The 20501-nt window shown below is 38.2% G+C and overlaps 1 protein-coding gene across 1 annotated transcript in view; it reads right to left on the bottom strand.

Moving 5' to 3' along the window:
- plxdc2b (plexin domain containing 2b) overlaps window positions 1-20501 on the bottom strand; it is a 73412-nt gene that overhangs the window by 28346 nt on the left and 24565 nt on the right. Inside the window, exon 2 of the mRNA XM_048184728.1 lies at window positions 1896-2095. Within this exon, the coding sequence (XP_048040685.1) occupies window positions 1896-2095 (200 nt within the window). The remainder of the gene's footprint in view (window positions 1-1895; window positions 2096-20501) is intronic.

The raw sequence follows: 20501 nt of genomic DNA, 5'->3' as shown, positions 1-20501 counted from the left end.
GGGAGGGCACACAGAAATGTGTTTAAATGAAAAAAAAATACAGTTAAACCAAATCTCAATGAACCAAGAACACTGCTGTAAGAGGAAGTCAAACCCCAGAGTTGAATGACTGACAGCCCGTAACTCTATGCAGGCAGCTTGACAGCTTTCTATCTGGTCTTTATGGTGTCCCATGCTCATCCTGCTGAACTTCAATTGCTGGTTTAAAACATGGATGGTGAAGGTGCTTGACCAAAGGAAGCCTTGCTGTGTAAGATATCCTGGTCTTTTCAGTGGGATTAACCTGATGCAAAATTGCTCACTCTCTTTCCAATTCCCTCTCACAGCAAATAAACTACACCATTTTTCAATCTATTGAGTTCTCCATCAGAGATTTTGTGTGTGTATCTGTGTGTGTGTAAAAGAGAGAGAATGCTAAAGAAAGCGCAAAACAAGTTAAAATGTTCATAATAATTCATTACCTGAAGTTACTGCTTGACAAGCTGACCCAAAACCCAAATGTCAGACTTGGGTATAGCAGATATGATCTATTTCAGAACTCAAAGGTTCCCCCTCCTAGTCCAATTTTTAAAAGTTTGGGGTAGGTACGCTTTTTATAAAGCTATTTTCAAAGAAATCTCTTGTGCTCAACATGGCTGCATATATTTGAGCAAAAATACAGTAAAACAGTAATATTGTAAAATATTATTACAATTTAAAAAAACAACAAAAAACAAACCTATTTTCTTTTTTTTTCTATTAAGTTTTTTTTAAAGGGTTAGTTCACCCAAAAACATTCGTGTCATCTTCGGAACACAAATGAAGATACATATAAACATTGATCAGCGAACATAAACAGAAGCTGTGTGATGCGCGTGAACAAATCTCATTGGTTCTTGCGGAAACTCAAGTGTGCTGTGTAACACACCAGAATGAACCTCATTGTTTCTCGTACGTGTCAAGCAAACATGCTTGAGCTTCCATTTACCGCAACTGATGTGAGCGTTGATGAATGTTTATACTTTATGTGAATAAAAGCCTAAATTAAATCAGTTGATCATTTAAAGTGATCAAGTCTCTTCAGAAAATTTGGACAAAACCGCTCAATTCATATGGTTAGTTTTACAATCACTTTGTGAACTTTTTGAACTTTTTGAAGCACCAAAATGGTAGTTGCATAGCTGTCAATGGAAGGACAGAAATCTCTCATATTTAATTAAAAATGTCTTCATTTCTGTTCCAACTTTTAAGGCGACTGTAGAATGTCACCTCATTATTTTAATGGCGACACATCAAGCTTGTCAAGTGACACAATGTTGCCACAATAGCGCATTATGACTGATGTATCAGTTTTATTTATTTTATTCTTTTTATTGAAAATATTCACAAACTTGCTAACTACATCATGAAATATCTGATATTCTGATTCGCAAATACGTAAAGTAAATTTTGTTGTTTGAACACGTTTATAATGGTTATAATGGTCATGTTAGTTGATCAGCACTGCCATGTTAGTTTGCACTGCAATGCTGAGAATCTTTGCTGTCGGAATTACGACACGCACATTAATCCACTTCTCCTGAAAGACATGAAAGTAAATGGCTGGTAAACTGGTAGAAGAATAGACTATACTTACACAAGTGTAGTCTATTCCTACACAATGTGTATCTGATGTGAAACAGATTGTCAAATTTTGTTTGAAAGGATTATTATTGCTGCTTCCATCAACATCAGTGTGTATTTTAAAATACAAATATTTTTTTCTAGTACTTAAGTGTATTTGAATGCCTGGAAACCTAAATTAAACAATATGTATTTGAAAACACTGAACAGTTGTGATATCTGACAAGCACTGAGCATGTATATCCCTAATCTGTTGAGGGAAAATTCATATTATGTTACAGTTTAACGTTTACCATTATTTGAGAGCTGTTGTCTGCGTCGTCATCAGCCAGGATTCCAGGCGAATCTTGAGAGTCGGGCTTCAAGCTGTCTTGACTGGCTTTGTTATTTTCCATAGGAGGCGGCTCCAGGAGAAGCCAACGTCTCCTCCTCAGCAGCTCCACTGTGACAACATCATCCTGTGACCATCCCTGAAGAACTGAATAAGCTGCTCCTGGAACAACACAAAACAACAATCAACAGTATAAACATGAGCACAAAGCTTCATTTAGAGAAAAAAAGATGTATTCCCTCTTCAAAGCTTATTATTACTAAAGGTTTACAAAGGTCATGAGAATGTTGCTCAATTGCTCAATTACATCAAATCCAATCCAGACAAACTTCATTTGTCTCACTACTGGCTCTCACGATTGAAACATCACCCATAAACATTTATGCATTTTTTTTATATGGTTTATACAGACACACAAAGCATCACTTTTTCTTTATTCTCCCTCTCTCACTCCCATGAGAATGGCTGCATTTTGTTTCAGATGAACCAGTTTAACTCTAGTCGTAATAAAGCTGACGGTCCAGTATACTCTTGACATTTGGTTTATTGTTAAACTGAGGCATGGTGTTACAATGTTACATCAAATGGCTTCTGTGAGAGTCAAAGTTGAAAGGTGAAGAAACGGTTTCAACTGGGAGCCAACTGGTCTGTACATCACTCTTTATGTGCCTAATCTCTATCGTTTATTCACCTACAACCACACACATAGAGCCAAATTCTTAATTAAACGTTCTATTTACTTTGCTCTCAAGTCCTCTCACTGTAAATAAAGATGTGAGAAATGATGGGCGCATGTAGACTGGAACTGAAGAGCCAAAATTGGAATCACTGAAAACAATTCATAACGTGATTAAGCAGACTAAACAAAAAGAATGGGAAAAAGAAGAAACAAAAAGGAGAGACCAATGAATCACCCTGGAATGTCAGTTAGTGTCCTGCGAACACCAGCCCAATCTAAACTAAAAGTTCAGTGCGGTTGTCTGTTCAAGTTTAGTCAAAGTCTTTGTATTTTTAATAGCTGAGTTCGAGAGAGGAGAGTGGGAGAATAAGTTTAGGCCTCACCAGCTTGTATTGATTTCATTACATAGCATACTGAGATGGCTAATCTTTGTTTAATGCTTAAGAGATCATGAAAGCTTAAAAACACAAGAAACTTTCTGGAGAATATGCATGCACAGACTTGTATGCACTGCGGCAGTAAGGGATGACGAAAAACAAAAACTAGCCAGAATGATTCTAAAATCTCTGTCTACTAATCATTATAGCTGGCAGGGTTTGTCCTGTATATAAACACTTTTGATTAGCAAGCAGCAGCTCCTCTTGCCTGAACCAGATCTCACAATCTTCCTCATTTACTTCCTTTGTGCTCTTGTTCCAGAGACAAAGAAATTAATTAGTTCTTTATCTTACAAGATACACATTTAAGGTAATAAAATATTTAACTTTGAGACAAAGATTGAAGCAGTTGTACTAAAAACTCATTTGACAATGCAAATATGCTACTCTGTTGAAAACAGTTGTGCTGCTTAATATTTTTGAAGAAACAATTATACATGATCCTCTGATGAACAGAAAGTTCAAAAGAGCAGCATTTGTTTTGAAATAGAAATCTTTGTAACATTATAAAAGTCTTCACTGTCAATTCTGATCAATTTAAAGGATTAGTTCAATTCAGAATTAAAATTTCCTAAAAATTTACTCACCCCCATGCCATCCAAGATGCTCATGTCTTTCTTTCTTCAGTCGAATAGAAATTACGGTTTTTGAGGAAAACATTTCAGAATTTTTGTCTATATAGTGGACTTTAACAGCTACAAACGGGTTGAAGGTCCAAATTGCAGTTTCAATGGAGCTTCAAAGGGCTCTACATGATCCTAGCTGAGGAATAAGGGTCTTATCTAGCAAAACGATCTGTCATTTTCAAAAAAAAATAAAATGCATATACTTTTTAACCACAGATGCTCGTCTTGCACTAGCGTCCACGACTTCATGCATTACGTAATCACGTCGGAAAGGTCACGCGTGACGTAGGCGGAAGAACCGAGCAAGACACCCTTTAAAAAAAAAAAATAAGTAAAACAATGTGACGATTTTGAAGTTGGAGGAGAAAATGAGATGGAGTTTTCTGCCTACGTCACGTGATCTTTCCAACATGATTACATAATGCATGGCGCATCGCGGAGCTATTGCAAGATGAGCATTTGTGGTTAAAAAGCATATAATTTTTTATTTTTATATAATGACCACTCGTTTCCCTAGATAAGACCCTTATTCCTCGGCTCCTTTTTGAAGCTGCATTGAAACTGCAATTTGGACCTTCAACTCATTGGTAGCCATTGAAGTCCACTATATGGAAAAAAATCCTGGAAGGTTTTCTTCAAAAACCATAATTTCTTTTCGACTGAAGAAAGAAAGACATAAACATCTTGGATGACATGAGGGTGAGTAAATTATCAGGGAATTTTAATTCTGAAGTGAACTAATCTTTTAATGCATTTTTGCGAAACAAAAAATATTAATTTCTGTTAAAAAAAAAAAAAAACAACAACAAAAAAATCCCTAAATGACCCTAAATGTTTGAAAGGTAGTGTATGTGCCTAATAAATGTTAGGCTCAATGGTGAGATAGTACCTAAAGGGGTTTTCATTATTTTTAGACATTGTCCCTAGCATATTCTATTGAGGTCACAACAGCATAATTTTCATAAAGATCCATCTCATGTTGCATATTTCCGTGTTTTCTTTCTCCTTTATCATCAGGGTTGTCTCTACTGTACCACTGTTCCTGTGCACCACATACATTACAAAGATTGTCTGAGATTATGCACATATGACGAACTAGGACTGTTGTGTTCCTGCTTTTAAAAAACTTTAATGCAGATATCTTCTATAAGAGGAAGCATTCTCAGTCAGATTTAGAGATTTTCATAGTCTAGTTCACAATTTGTGTAGTGCCAAACACAATATTCAAGAATGCAATACTCCTCTATTGGGATCTTATTTAAAATTTAAAAAACCTTTCTGAACAGTGAACACCATATCCTATTTCCAGTACTCAATCTTATTTTCCTGCAGTGCAGATGTGTTGCTCTGATAATTCCAGCACACATCTTATCATTCATGTGAGCGTCTAATCTATTCTCTGTACTGCCAAACAACCCAAGTGAGAATGAAAGGGGGAAAACTGCACAACTTGCAGAACACAGTTTTGTTTCCATGTCATCATGGTCTATACTGTTCCTCCTTTAAACCCTCGATGTGAGAAAAGATCCTCAGAGCCAAGTCCTTCTGTAAAGCCCATTATACATAACAGGTCAATGAGGATTTAGAGAGGCGGCTGTCACTGACTTTTATTGTCGCTGAGTGGAAATCAGTGTCTGCTCGTGACACGCTTTGAAAAGCCACCGCAGCAGGGACAGGATCTTTCTCTCGTACTTGTGCTTTCTTTTTGCTGTGAGACTAAATCCAGTCCCACATTTCCCTCTCTGTCTCTCGTTCTTCATCTTCTGAGTGGAAAGTAAGCATTTCTTTTCAGCTCTTAAGATGTCCATGAATGAATAAATGAATATCAAGCTACAAAAAATTTTGACTACAATTTAAAAAAAACAACAACAGGATAACACTATGAAATTAATCTTTAAAAAACACTTGGAAACAATTATATGTATATTAAAATTAAATGTTAATAACATAAGCAAAGTATTCATATTCTAATGGGAGGAGAGAAAGATGAACTGGTGTGTGTTTTATCCATTTGAAGCAAGAATGTGTGTCTTTGTGTGAAAAAGACAGAGAGGAAAGAGAGAAAATGTGAACTAATGTGAATTTCCCTCCAGTCATGTCTAAAATGATCAAAATGACTGATATATTACTCTTAATTAATCTGAGGAGGACTGTCAGATGGACAGAGAACAAAAGGAAAAAGTTAATAGACCACATGCATTTATCTTGAGCCACTGCTCTGGAACAAAAGAAAACAATAGAGCAAAAAAAAAAAAAAATGTAGCATGGGGTACAAATGTATTAAAGAAAGAGGTTTGGGGTTATGGGGTTCAAAACCACTTTAAAATTCAGACCCATTACAGAACACTTCAACACACAGTGTAGATAATTAGCTACTAGCAACAGAAGTCTAGATGAGATTGATTGATTGATTGATTGATTGATTGGCTCACTCTCTCCCCAGCCACTGTATGAAGCAGACATTTTAGAGTGTGTAATTACAGAGAAGGTAAAGCATGCTGGAACAGGTCGTCTGAACTCAGGATACACACAAACACATCTATATATGAGAGAGACGAAGTGTTCACTGCCAAATCAACTGACTATACACCCTCCATCTTTATCAAACCTGAGCCCAATGACAGTAACAATGACAATGACAGTAAAGACATTTAATGCTACAAAAAATATATATATTTCAAATAAATGCTGCCTTTTGAAATTTCTATTCACCAAATAATCTTGATTAATGGTATATGTGTGTGTGTGTGTGTGTGTGTGTATATATATATATATATATATATATATATATATATATATATATATATATATATATGAGCAATATCACACTCGTAGCCGTGCGATATGGCTGTATATCAGCACGGCTGTGATTCGTCCGTAGGCACGAGGCCGCAGGTAATCACAGCGTGTTGATATACAGCCATATCGCACGGCTACGAGTGTGGTATTGCGTTTATACAACAGTTCGACGGCACGAGTGTGTAAATAAAGAAGAAATAACAACGGAGCGTCTTTAAAACCCTCTTTTGTGCAGCACTACTTCAAAGACTATAGAATAACACAAGACGTGTCACTCGTATTGTTTTGAATGGGAGAAAGTGTAACGCGCAATAGACCCCTTAATCGCCTACGTCACTGTGACGTCACCGCTCTAGCTGGAGGCAAAACATAAGGAAGAACTAATAGCAGGCGCGCTAAAAGTTTGAGGTTTTGACTTTAAAATGTCATCTTTTTGTGTTTTTGGCTACCAGAATAGAAGGAACAGGACTTTTGGTTCAAAACTAAAGTTTTACCAGATCCCGGCAGACATTCCTTCACAGAAATCAAAAAGATAATTGTGGTTGAATGCAATACGGTGTACAGACTGGACGGAGACGATCATAAATAATACTCGTGTTTGCAGTGCACACTTCATATCAGGTAAAATAATCGATGCATATGTAATGGTGTGTTGGTTTTATCTAGTACAAATCAGCAAGTTTCTGTTTTATAGGTGAAAAGTCGCCAACTTTCAGCGCACTAGCTAGCTTAAATGTTAAACAAACATACAGAGATAGATGTGTGTGCCATCCTTTGAATGGTCTCTTAAAATAATCCACATTGCTAGCCATAATCATAGTTAACTCAGCGTTAGGTTACATTAGACAATAAGCCTTGACAAAATTCCCCGAACCACCCGAAAGTAATTCATATGTTGTCTAGGAAATATCCAAAACTTAAGTTAATTTACAAAAATAGCTGTCACGGTCCCACAGAGTCTGTGACTGTATATATTCGGACAGTTCTGAACCTTCTTTTGCATCTATGTTTAATAAATCCCTCCTAAAACATGCTAGCTTACGCTTGTCGACACTGAATCTAGCGTCTCTTTTTGCCTCCATCTAAGGCCCGCCCACCAGGAAACGTTGCAATGTTTACAAACTTTTAAGGGGTCTATATGGCGGAATAAATAAATAAGAGCCAATCGACGACTGGTAAAGTCTTTGCGTCATGGCCGTTAGAATCACCGGTTTCTATAGAAACAGTCAGACGCATGCCTCCGAAGAGACGCGCATTTAGATCTGCGCATGCGCATTAGCTTGATCCAACCTGAAAAATATTATTTTTTGTCATGATTCGAGTGTTTAGAAACTAAATTTATGAGCCGGTTGTTGTTAGATTTCATTGGTGATTTCAAATATGAAAGGTTGGCGAACAGTTTTGGAGAATTTGTTGTTTCCCCATTCAAAGAGATTGCATGATGCCCAGGATGCCCGAGAGGCGTTTCAAAGATGGCCGCCGAGTGAAATGACTTGTCTTAAAGGGACTTTGACTACTTCCTTCCGCCACAGACTCAAATCTCAAGTTGACAGTTGGACCAAGTCTCCGTTACTAACTCTAAAACGTCACTTTAGAACTAGTAACGAAGGAACGTTGAGTCGCTTCATTGAAACTCATTGAATTTTGTACAGTATTAGAGAGAGAGAGAGAGAGAGAGAGAGAGATCGCCTGAGAGAGTAGGCTATTACCTTTGTCTGATATATTGCATTACATTCATTCTTCAAGTCGATGTTCATAATATTATATCCATTATAAAAGTCAGTTTGAATGTCCGCTAAGGAAAGCGATCTTGTATTTGTCCTTTTTACAGCTATGGGAATTTTCCATAACATCCATAACATCACAGTGCTAAAACAACTTCCAAAAGTTCCTTTCAATTTAAAAGTCTCTTGTGACTCACTGACTCATTCACCTGTAAAGTTTTGCCGCCATCTAATGGCGTATTAATGTAACTTTCACTCAATCCATATTAAGCACTAATAGACATATTTATATAAAATAATATTTATTGAACAACAACAACAACAAAAAAACACAATTGTACAGTTTAGTTAAACGTAAAGCACTAGTGTGCCCGTGACGGTTGCCAAGTGTGCCATGGATTATTACCAAAAAAAAAAACAATAAATAAATGCTACACCTCGTATCTCCATATTTCCTCATTTTTGTTTTCTTATTTAAAATAAAAAACAAAAAACAATGCTATAGGTCACCCATTACGCCTGTATGTGGGTTTTACAAATATTTAACGAATGAAAAGGATTTTAAAGATCTTGTGACTAAACCTCATAACTCCATTGGATCCTCAAACTTTCAGTCAAACCTCATAACTCCGTCTCACCTCGTGAATGAAGTGCGCCCGAAGTTTGGACATCAAAGGTAAATAAGGATCTGGGGCTGTATTCACAAAACATTTTATCTTACCACTAAGAGTTCTCCTAAATAGCATATAAAGTTCTTAGCTAAGAGTTTTCTCTTAAAACCTATTCACAAAGCTGCTGAGACAAACTTTCACTAAGGAATAGACTGAAGTCTTAAGCTAAGAGTAAGGGCGGGGCTGACCTCGTTGCTATGGAGTAAACACACAGTGATTGGCTGATGGGGGAGGAGTCAGCAATTTAATCATAGAAATATTGTAGAATGAGGTGTCATGTTTCCACATTAAAATAAAGGTTTTAAAATACAAATGTTGACCTATTCAAATAAATATTTTTTAATAAAAATGTAGCCATATTCAAATAAAGGTTTTAAAATGTAGGCTAAGTGTCACTAATTAAACTAATATATACATTTAATTGTGGACCGCCTCTTGGATGTCTGCATCTCAAGAGAATGCAAAATGCAAGCGACAAATTATGTTTTATAAAAAGAACAGGGGAGGAACACATTCAAACGGTCTTTCTAATCGGCTCAAAAGGATGAATGGCGAGAGCTGACTCAACTATAGTTACTTTGGCAGTTTTCTGCATCCCTCCACCACCCCGCTCCTCGCTCTTGGCTGGGGATATGGGGAAAACTTTGGGTTTGGGCTAAATTCCAAGCTTGGAGCCCACGATCCCAATGGACAGCACACCACATACACTTATTATATATTTTTTTACTCTATTCAATCATTTGTAAATGTGAACTCATGAAAACCACTGCCACGGGTAATCGGACAATATTAATTTATTTATTAAAGATTTATTTTTGGCGTCTTTTCGTAGATTCAAATCTATAAATCAAAATATGTATTGCATTTTAAGTTTTAGCACCCAAAGTTCTATTGCTATTGCCTCAATGGTGTACAGTGTCTTTGGGTGGATTAGGACTGTTTGTGATTTGGTCTTAGTGACTTAGGAGTCCTCTTGACTACTCCTAACGTTTCACAGATTTAGGAGCTAGTTTTAGCGCTAAAATGCTTTGTGAAATACTCTTAGAGCAAAATTTTAGGACTCCTAAAATTAGGACTGACACGGCCATTATTTTTAAGAGTTTCTCCTAAATCTGCAATTTAGGAGCTACTTTTAGTCTTAAGATGTTTTGTGAATACGGCCCCTGATGTTTGAAAAAAACAAAGCGTTTTCTTTAATCAAAAAACACTATGGAGCCCTATTTTAACGATCTGAAACGCAAGTGTCAAAGCGCGAAGCGCAAGTAACTTTGTGGGCGGGTCTCGGCGCTGTTGCTATTTTCCCGGCGGGATAAATGGCTCTTGCGCCCGGCGCAAATCTAAAATGGGTTGGTCTGAAGTAGCTTCATTATTCATAGGTGTGGTTTGGGCGTAACGTGAAATAAACCAATCAGAGTGTCATCTCCCATTCCCTTTAAGAGCGAGATGCGCTCGCGCCATGGCGGATTGCTATTTACATTGCGTACACGCGATGAGTCAGTTAATATATATGTGTGTGTGTGTGTGTATTGGCACGATTGTTCAATTAATTAGCCAATTTCGTTCATCATTATAAGTAGTAATAGGCTGAATTAAAAATAGGTAGCCTAATTCTAATACACGCAATGACTATTCATCATTACATTTTTATATTTATGTACACAATAATATTCTTTTACACTGTAATCCTTTTGTTTTTAATATTTGGCATGTTTGTGTGATGCGCATCCCTGTGTGTAATAAGCAAAGTCAACGCGCACTGTGGACGCGCCCAGAGGCGCAGTTTCTACCAACGCGCTCTAACAAAAAAATATTGCGCCATTGACTTTAGACCAGGTTTGAGTTGGTCTATGGCGCAGTCTATTTTCAGCTCCTTAAAATAGCAATGCGCGGGCAATGCGCCTGAACACACCTCCTTTTTTGCGCTGAACTGCCCAGGGAGCGCAAGTTCATTCACTAGTTTAGCGTCGTGCTTCTGTGGAGGGAAAAGCGCGCTTTGCGCGGGTGCAAAATAGGAATGACACATGCGTCGGTGTACAAAGTCAATTGCGCTGGGTGCAAGATAGGGCCCAATGTCTATAAAGTTTAATGTTTTACGTATTCGAAGAGCGGAGAAGAGTCTTCGTCTGATATGTCCCGTCTAACTTAGTTGTAGCCAATATGCTATGCTATATAAAGGATGTAAGTTAATTATCAAATTTAACATAGCACAATTCAACTTGATCTGGAACAAATAATAGATTAAGACCAAAGATTGCCCGTTTAATGTACTCAATTTGAATTATGTCTCATGTTTAACCACTATAGGAGCCAGCGGCAAATCCCCGAAGCACTGGCCGAGATGAAGCTGTTCTCGGTGGTTACACAAGCACTGAACGGCCGCTGACGCCCTGGAGCTCGCATCTCCGAAAACGTCAAAACAAATTGTAAAATAGGCGCTGTTATTAAATATGAGTCCCATATTTCAGGTCTAATAAACAACATTCTCTTCTAAAAAAAATATTATAACAACAGTTCGTGGTAGAACAAGTAGTATTCGCAAAAATTACGGTGGATTTGCTCGTCCGCTATGACGATCACTTCAAGCGGAGTGATACAAACGGTGAAAAGGTAGGAGTGCTGTTATCACTGAAATATCACACGGCTATCAGCCAGTCAGATTCGAGAACCAGACACAACTGTTGTATAAATATATATATTTTTATATTTATATAAAAAGAATCACATATAAGTAGTATCACACACACACACACGCACACACACACACAAATGGACATTGAATACATAAGAGAAATGAATTAAGTGAAAAAATATATTTTCTACATTTAATGAGTATGACTGATTGTGTCATGTAATTGAGTGATGTGTTTATAGTTGAGTGCAAGACCAGAATGACTTTGTAATCATTTCTAGAGTGTCTATGGTAGTTTGCGCACATTATATGGTCTGTGGCTGAAAGTAATGACAGAATACAGACGGCTGGCTTTGCCCAAGGGTGATATAAGGTTTCGTTTACTAACCATTCGCACAGAGAGGTATACTTAAACCAGCAAAAACGCTGGCTTCCAAACCAATGCTCAAACCACACACAGCTTCAGACCATCACTCCTAGTACAATGGTATGATGGACAGAATGAAGAGAAGTTGAACTTCACATCTGTTCATGTAGCTCAACTGTTAAAGGATGGCACTAGCAATTGCAAGGCTGTGGGTTTGACTGCCAGGGAACACATACGGTGCATGTATAGCTTGAATGTACTGCCAAATGTAAATGTAAAACATGTGATGTAAAAACCCCCTCACAGTGCACTGGTAATTCTCCAAGTTATGCTTTTTTGACTTTGCTCTGACAAGAAAATAATTTAGCCCAGTTTTATAAACCAAGGTGTGATTCCTTGGTTTAATCTTAAAACAGAACTGTGAATCTCCAACTAAACACTAAATATATCAATCACAGTACATATGAAGCTGTCACATTCATTTATAAATCAGTGTGTTTGTGTGCACGGCGCATGTATAATTAATAAGAGTACTCATCCTGTGCTCAACGGCTTTTAATTAATGTCCTCCTCACCATTTAAAGTCATTCATCTCCTGCTCTCTCACCGGCAGGGGCATGGGAAGATGTTTTTTGGGGGGGATGATGACTGCACATCACATTTTTGACATTATTGATACTATTGGTCTATGAGATATAAAAGAAACCTTTAAATAAACAGGATATTGAGCTGTTTATACTGTCATACAATAAAATAGCCTGCACAGCGACCTGAAATAAAAATTAACACAAAAAAACCTGTCTACTTTACACATAGGTGTAGGACGGTTCAGATTTCTCACGGTTCGGTTTGTATCATGGTTTGTACCATGCTATGTTCAGGAAAAAATACAACAATTGTCAAATAAAGAAAGAAAATAAAAACAAAATATAGCTGCAAGCAGCAATTACGGGGCCAAGCACAAAAACGGCACAAGAAGCCAGCCAACATGGCCGTGAGCATCAGACCAACAGCAGCAGTGAGCAATTAGAAAAAAAAGTTATTAGCATTTTTGTCAAGTTTGTTATAACTTTTGAGCACGAGGTGGCGCTGGTCCGAAACTTCTCAGGCTGCTTCAGGGCATTGTCCTGATGACCCATACCAAATTAATGAATTTTGGTCAAACCCATCAGAAGTTATAAGCAAAAATAGCCATTTTTCATATCTCCACTCCAGTAGGTGGCGCTGCGCCGAAACACTGTATGATGCCTCAGGTCATGCTTGTGATGACACGTACCAAGTTTGGTCTGAATATGTCAAAGCATTGTAGAGATACAGCTTCAATAGTAATTTTTGCATCATCTCTCAAATTCTTTGCTCCGGTATACGAAAACGGTTTGACTTATCAACTTGAAATCCATAACATTTTGTCGGCATGGTCTGAAAATGACACGGTTCAATTTTGGTGAAAATCGGACCAACGGTCTAGGAGGAGTTCGAAAAAGTAGGTTTTTAAAGAAAAACAATATGGCGGACAGGAAGTTTAGCTGACTATAGCAAATTTAATATCTATGTTCTCAGCATGACCCAAGGAATCTACTGAGACCAGTTTCATTACAATCGGTTAATATAGTCAAAAGTTATTAGCATTTTTGTAAATTTTGTTATAACTTTTGACCACAAGGTGGCGCTGGTCCGAAACTTCTCAGGCTCCTTCAGGACATTGTGCTGATGACCCATACCGAGTTTCATAACGATACGCTAATGCGTTCGTAAAATACAGCATTTTAGCACAAAATTCAAAATGGCCGACAGCCAAAATGCCCGATATGGGAAAATTTGATATCATTCGACTCGGCATGATGCCCCGAATCCAACGAGACCAAATTCATGATTTTTGGCCAAACCCATCAGAAGTTATAAGTAAAAATAGCCATTTTTCATATCTCCGCACCACTAGGAGGCGCTGCGCCGAAACGCTGCATGTTGCCTCAGGTCATGCTTGTGATGACAGGTACCAAGTTTGGTCTGAATACGATAAAGCGTTGCGGAGATACAGCCTTATGTCTATTTTCGCAAGCACTACGTACAATTCGTTTGCGTGTTTTTCGAAAATGGTTTGAGAAATCAACTTTCCATAAAATTCCATAACTTTTTGTCAGCATGGTCTGAAGATGATCTGGTTCAATTTTCGTGAAAATTGGAGTAACGGCCTAGGAGGAGTTCGAAAAAGTACGTTTTTCAGAAAATTCAAAATGGCGGAAAATTTTCATGACGGAAAATGACGTCACATGGTGCAATCGATTCGTCTTGACCCAAGGAATCAGAGGAAAAAAGAATTTTGTTTCTAGCCCTTATGGTTCAAAAGTTATTAACATAAACATAAGTGCAACTTTGGACAGCTGGTGGCGCTAGAGGGATTGAGTTAGAGATTCCAAATTTGCTATGGACAAAGGTCAGACTGTCCTCTAACTGTGTGCCAAATTTCACAACTTTCCCGCAAGCGGTTCTATGGGCTGCCATAGACTTCAAGAGCGGAAGAAGAAGCGGAAGAATAATAATAAGCGTACGGAACGCCAACAATAACAATAGGTGCCTAAGCACCTTCGGTGCTTGGCCCCTAATAAACTAACTACAAGAAACAGCACAAATAAATACATGAGAGCTAAGATACAAATAAAATAAAAATGCTAATTGAATAAAGTAATCAAATATAAAGATCCAGTAGGCTACACTGATACTGATACACATGCGTTGTCTCGTTTTTCTCCTAAGACATAACCTACTATGTTTGTTAGGATACTCGCTAAGATGGCATGTTGACATAATTTTTGTGTGAATTTCTCCGTTTAGGTGCAAGACTTGAAAGAGAATTTGCACGAGAGTATTTACGCGCTGTGACGCGGATTGATGTGGAGCATTTAATTAAGAAAAAAATTGAACATTGAATTGCAGTTGAGTGGACTTATAATGATACACTTTAAAGGGTCTTGAAACCCCCCTGTTTTACCGGGGTCGTTCACACCTCAAAGCTCAGAAAAGTCTGTTAAAATGGGCGTGTAAAGCTCTGGAAAAGTGGGAGTGTAGAGGGGGGAAAGAGGGGAAAGAACAACCAATGAAACAGAGACATAGAGCTCACTCATTATACAGAATAATGAATATTAATATATGAGCACGGAGAAAATGACAACAAACTCCCAAGCACAAGGGAGAAATGCGAAAGAATATTTAAAAGGGCTAATAATAGGCTACTTTGATTACGTTTATGAGCACTGCAGTCTCAAAATCTTTTGTCTATTAGAATAATCATGTCGTCGTGTTCAGATAGGCTACACCACTGTATCAGTGTCCAGTTTGCACATATAATTAATTTGAAGAAGACTTGATGAAATATGTGTGCATAACTACACCGTGCTGGTTAATGTTTGGTGCAGGAGAATGTGTGAAATAAAAACTTTAAACACGGATACTTTATTCTGTACATATGAGCTATGATCCACACGTCTAGTGTTGTTAAACAACGCGAAGCTCCGCACTGAAACTGATCATATGCGCGCTCCACGCGTGCATATCATAACAATCATATTTTTCATGTGTTCGTATTTAAACTCCAGTTCTGACTGCATCGCGAGCAAAATACAAACAGCACATGTGCTGCTGTGCTGAGGGAAACATACACATGGCTCGCGTGTCCGGAACGCAGAGGTGAATGAGCCGCACTTTTGTGACATTTGAATTTTCCGCTGTAATGCAATCTCATGCGAACATTTTTTCCTTTTGTGCTGGTAGATCATGCAAAACAAACCACATGCACCCAAACTTCTGCTCTGGTCGCGTCGCAGGAAAAAACATTTTTGTGTTGTAGCACTGAGGAAACGAACACCAACAATATGTCTCTGAATGACGAGAGACCGAGGCGAGAGAAGTGATACTTCCTCATGCATAATACCGCAATTATAATCTTATGCATACTACAGTGCAGTGATTGGATTGAATGAGCTTTATCTCATGAATAAACACAGAAACTGCTGACGTCAGCATGTTTGACCAGCCCATACTTGGAGCCAACCAGCACTCCGGATCTTTGCCGGTGGTACACGATGACGTCAGATTTTGTGACATTGCTTCCAAACCGGAAGTTAGAAATCGCTCTGAAAAAATAGCAAAAATAACTAATTTTAACTTTTAAATAAAATTAATGAGTACCTTTAGTGTTTTCAATGATGTGCAGCCTATACATATCTGTTCACAGCTCAAAAAATGTGTTCTGGGGTTTCATGACCCTTTAACAAGCGGATAGGGAGATGAGAGGGTCTGTATCTCTTCCTACTGGAGAAAGCGTAATGGCTAACTTAATCACGTGCGGAGATATTTAGCCCCTGGAATGCGAATTTTACCAGGGGAGCCCCACCAAAAACATGGATTTTACGCCCCGGAACACGATTTCTACCGCGGGACCCCCCTGAAATGAGATTGGGTTAGTTTTGGGCTAGTTTTGAGGAGCAATTGGGTGTGTTTTATTGCGAAAACCTGGCAACTCTGCCAGAGCTGGAGCCTAAGCATTAGCTGTTACATTTTTTTGGCTAAAGGTTGCAGGCTTGCCTTCCAGTGGCTTTGATAATATTGTCTTTGAACTTCCGTTTTTGCGGTAGCTCTGTACATTATGGTATCGCTGTCAAAGAATAATAAGCTGGTGAAGTGGATGAGTTTAAGTCTATGTAAGTCTAGGTCTATGTAAGTTTTTGACTGTACTAAAGCATACAAATACCATAACATGTTTGCAGATATTTATTCACATACTTGTTTCTCTAAAAACCATTGCTACAGCCAGTTATTTTACTTTGAAATTTCCGTTCCTTGTTGGAATTTCTGTTTTTGTTTTGGTCTGTGCAAGACCACATGTTGCCAATTTACCCAATAGTATTTCGTCACCCCGGGTTGCCAGCTGGCGGAAAACACATGCAGCGAATTGCAGCCATGGAAGTCAGCGAACAAACTGGGTCAGAGATCACAGATTCTACCCGACCTAAAAAGCATCCATCTAAAAAATCTCTATGAATGGGAGTGTGACGAGCAGGGCGGGCGAGAGCCGCGAGGGAACGGCGCGAGGCCGGTGACGCGAGTGATAATGAGCATAACCTGCGAGGCGCGCCGGCCTCAAGTCTCTCACGGAGGAGCTCCGGAGGCATAAAAGGAGGAGCGACGACAGTGAAGGACGAGAGAGGACCAGGCCTGGATATTATTTTATGTTTTATTATGTTTGTGTGGCCGGCAGACGTCCGCGAGGGTCTACCGGCATTACTTTCGTTTTGTTCTTTGTTTATTTTATTAAAGATTATTGTTTTAACGTTCGCCGGTTCCCGCCTCCTTCTTCCCGTACATACGAACTGTGTTACAGGGAGCTTATTAAAACGCGATATCAACTCATCATAAAAAAATAAATCAACTAGTTATCTTACAGTGTGTAAGTCTCCTCGCCTTCCAATGTCAATAGGCTATATGCACGGTTACTTCCTGGTTGACGTTAAGCCAGCCTGGGCATTTCCGGTGAACTGTTTGCTGTTCATTCTGTAGTCGCTGTACATAGACACAAAACCATCAATGGTTGACTTTTTGATGTTGTATTCATATTTTAATGCAGTTATCACATTTACCTAATTTGCCAATAAACCAGTTTTACTGAGTGCAATAAAGACGAAGCAATTGGGACCATTTAAAAACGCCGTGTCTGTAATTAGACACGCACACGCATTTTTTCCCCCAGCACTTCAAATGTTATTTTTAATGTGATGACCACAAACATTATTTGTTCATCCTTCTGAGATTGTACCTATTGTAACACCGAACGTTTAAAAATGTAGGAAATTCAACATTTGATAGAAAACACTTATTTAAAAATAAAAAAGACAATAATTACCACTTTAACCAGCAGGTGGCGGCAAAGTAGCATTTATTTGCGCACATATCAGCCATTTCCTCTAATTGTTTTTCACTTCGTTTTTGACTAAATATTAAATGTTATAAAATAACTAGGTTTAAAAATACATTTTGTCAATGTGAAGTATGAAATACTCAAAAAATCTTAAGAAAAACAGTAACTTTTCTTGTGAATGAATGACAGAAAGCGAGCACTGCGCTTTCCCTTTGTAATCACAGCAGCTGTCAGTCAGTGCAGCGCAAGATCAATGATTTCAGCACACTTGTAAAAACACATTTTATTCAATTAATCTAACGTGCACAATAAATATTTAATTTTTGAAGCTTTCTTTCACATAAAAATGTGAAAACTGATGGTCAAATTGAATTTAGCCGAGAAGGAACAATGAGGTACGTCTTTATTTATTTATTTTTTTTATGCTGTCTTATGTTTGAATAGCTAAATTAATACTATGCCTGACTATTTAAGTGACTATATTTTGATTATAAACTAAGTATTACACTACTGATGCTCAACACACCAGCAAGTGACATTTCACCTGAAGTTTTCGAGCTGGTTTATATCATTGCAGAAGTTCTAAAGAACGCTCCGTGCATATAGCCCATTGAGCTCGTTCCTGTTGTGTGTCTTCTAACTGGCAACCTGTGTGAGTGTCCAGTCAGAGGAGGGGGGGCGGGGCGGGGCGGGGCGGGGCAAACAATATTTTTGAATTTGGACTGCAGTACCCATTTCAACCACTAGCTGTCATTCTTACATAAAGCACCTTTATTGAAAGTTATTGTGAGCATTGTAATGTTTAAAGGGTCACTCCACTTTTTTTGAAAATAGGCTCATTTTCCAGCTCCCCTAGAGTTAAACAATTGAGTTTTACCATTTTCGAATCCATTCAGCCGATCTCCGGGTCTGGCAGTACCACTTTTAGCATAGCTTAGCATAGTTCATTGAATCTGATTAGACCAATAGCATCTCACTCAAAAATGACCAAAGAGTTTCAATATTTTTCCTATTTAAAACTTGACTCTTCTGTAGTTACATCGTGTACTAAGACCGACGGAAAATGAATAGTTGCGATTTTGTAGGCCGATATGGCTTGGAACTATACTCTGATTCCGGCGTAATAATCAAGGAAATTTGCTGCCGTACCATGGGTGCAGCAGGCACAATGATATTACGATCGGCTGAATGGATTCGAAAACGGTAAAACTCAACTGTTTAACTTTAGGGGAGTTGGAAAATGAGCCTATTTTGAAAACAAGTGGAGTGTTCCTTTAAAACAGATGTCTTAACATATGTCAGTAGACTGGGAAAATTTTAAAATGAGCAGTTCATTCATAAATACGAAACATCGCTGTGGAAATATTAGGCTTGTTCAAGATGCATCGGCGCTGCATGGACCGATCGGCATATGACGACAAAAAGTAATGCGAGAGCTTTTAGAGAGCATGCAACTCGCTTTTGAATCGCTCTCGCGGCACTTTGATGTCATACGCCTATCGGTCTGCGCAGCGCTGATGCATCTCTAACAAGCCTACAAACTGGAAAACGAGCGCAGTGCTGAAAAGGGGCGGGGCTACATACGGCCTAATAACTCTTTTTTAATAGCCTATTTTAAGTGTTTATTACAAATAAATTACTAAATGCTAAAAATGAATAAATGTAAAATAATGCAAATTTGTGTTGCATTTACAATCCGGCAGCACTCCCAACACCCCTGCTCACCAGTGCCATTGATCACTCACACCAGCGAGTATGTTTTTTAAAACCCTTCATTTCCATTGACCTACTGCACATCCTGCTAATTTAATGTGCTAATGAATAGAAGGTGACATTAAGATCTAAACACATAAATTCTGTGTATGTGCAGGAGGATGAATGTTTTATACCAGCACACACACATACACAACAGACTAATTCATTGTTTATTCATACACTGGACAATAAACAAAAAGAATCAAATGTCAAATACATATTGTCAGAGAAGATCAGTCAGTGTGCCATTGAAGTTCATCACCATCATCACACTTTATGATGAAGTTGCTCTTTAGGCCACTGTTTGATTCATTTGCCACAAGCATTTAATTTGCAGGGACAAGCACTTGGATATTTAAATGTCAAAGATATGACCTCAGTACTGAGCCAACACACTATGTATATCAGTGAAGTCATTTCTGTAATCCCCTCTTCACATAAAAGCTTCAACTGTCAGGCAAATTCAATTAACTAAATGAGTACAGAGCTATAAAGGCGTGTTTATCTCACACACTGCTCGGCTGCACCCATACCCAAAACGAAATGTAATGTAATGTAATACAGGGTTGCCAACTTTTGATTACAACTTTTAGTTCAATAATTTCATCTTAATACTGTAAATTAGTTGTTAGCTGGCTTGGCATGGAACAGATGATGACATTGGAGAACCCAAGCCAAGTGCAGTTTTACTTAGTGGTAATAACACAAAAACATGAAACATAAACTATAAACTTGGTCCAAGACATAAAACAAAACATGAACAATAAACATTGCTTGAAACACTGACCTGGCACATGGAACATGGAACAGCGTATACTTCAACACACAACCCACAAGCATTGTAAACATGAGGGTGTCAATACAAGCCAATGGGTAATAACATCCCGGCCTTAAAGGGTTAGTTCACCCAAAAATGAAAATTATGTCATTAATGACTCACCCTCATGTCGTTCCAAACCCGTAAGACCTC

The sequence above is a fragment of the Megalobrama amblycephala genome, linkage group LG3 (assembly GCF_018812025.1).
Source record: "Megalobrama amblycephala isolate DHTTF-2021 linkage group LG3, ASM1881202v1, whole genome shotgun sequence".
Classification (NCBI taxonomy): Eukaryota; Metazoa; Chordata; class Actinopteri; order Cypriniformes; family Xenocyprididae; genus Megalobrama; species Megalobrama amblycephala.
The sequence above is the reverse complement of the archived record's forward strand: the minus strand, read 5'-3'. Positions and strand labels throughout refer to the sequence as shown.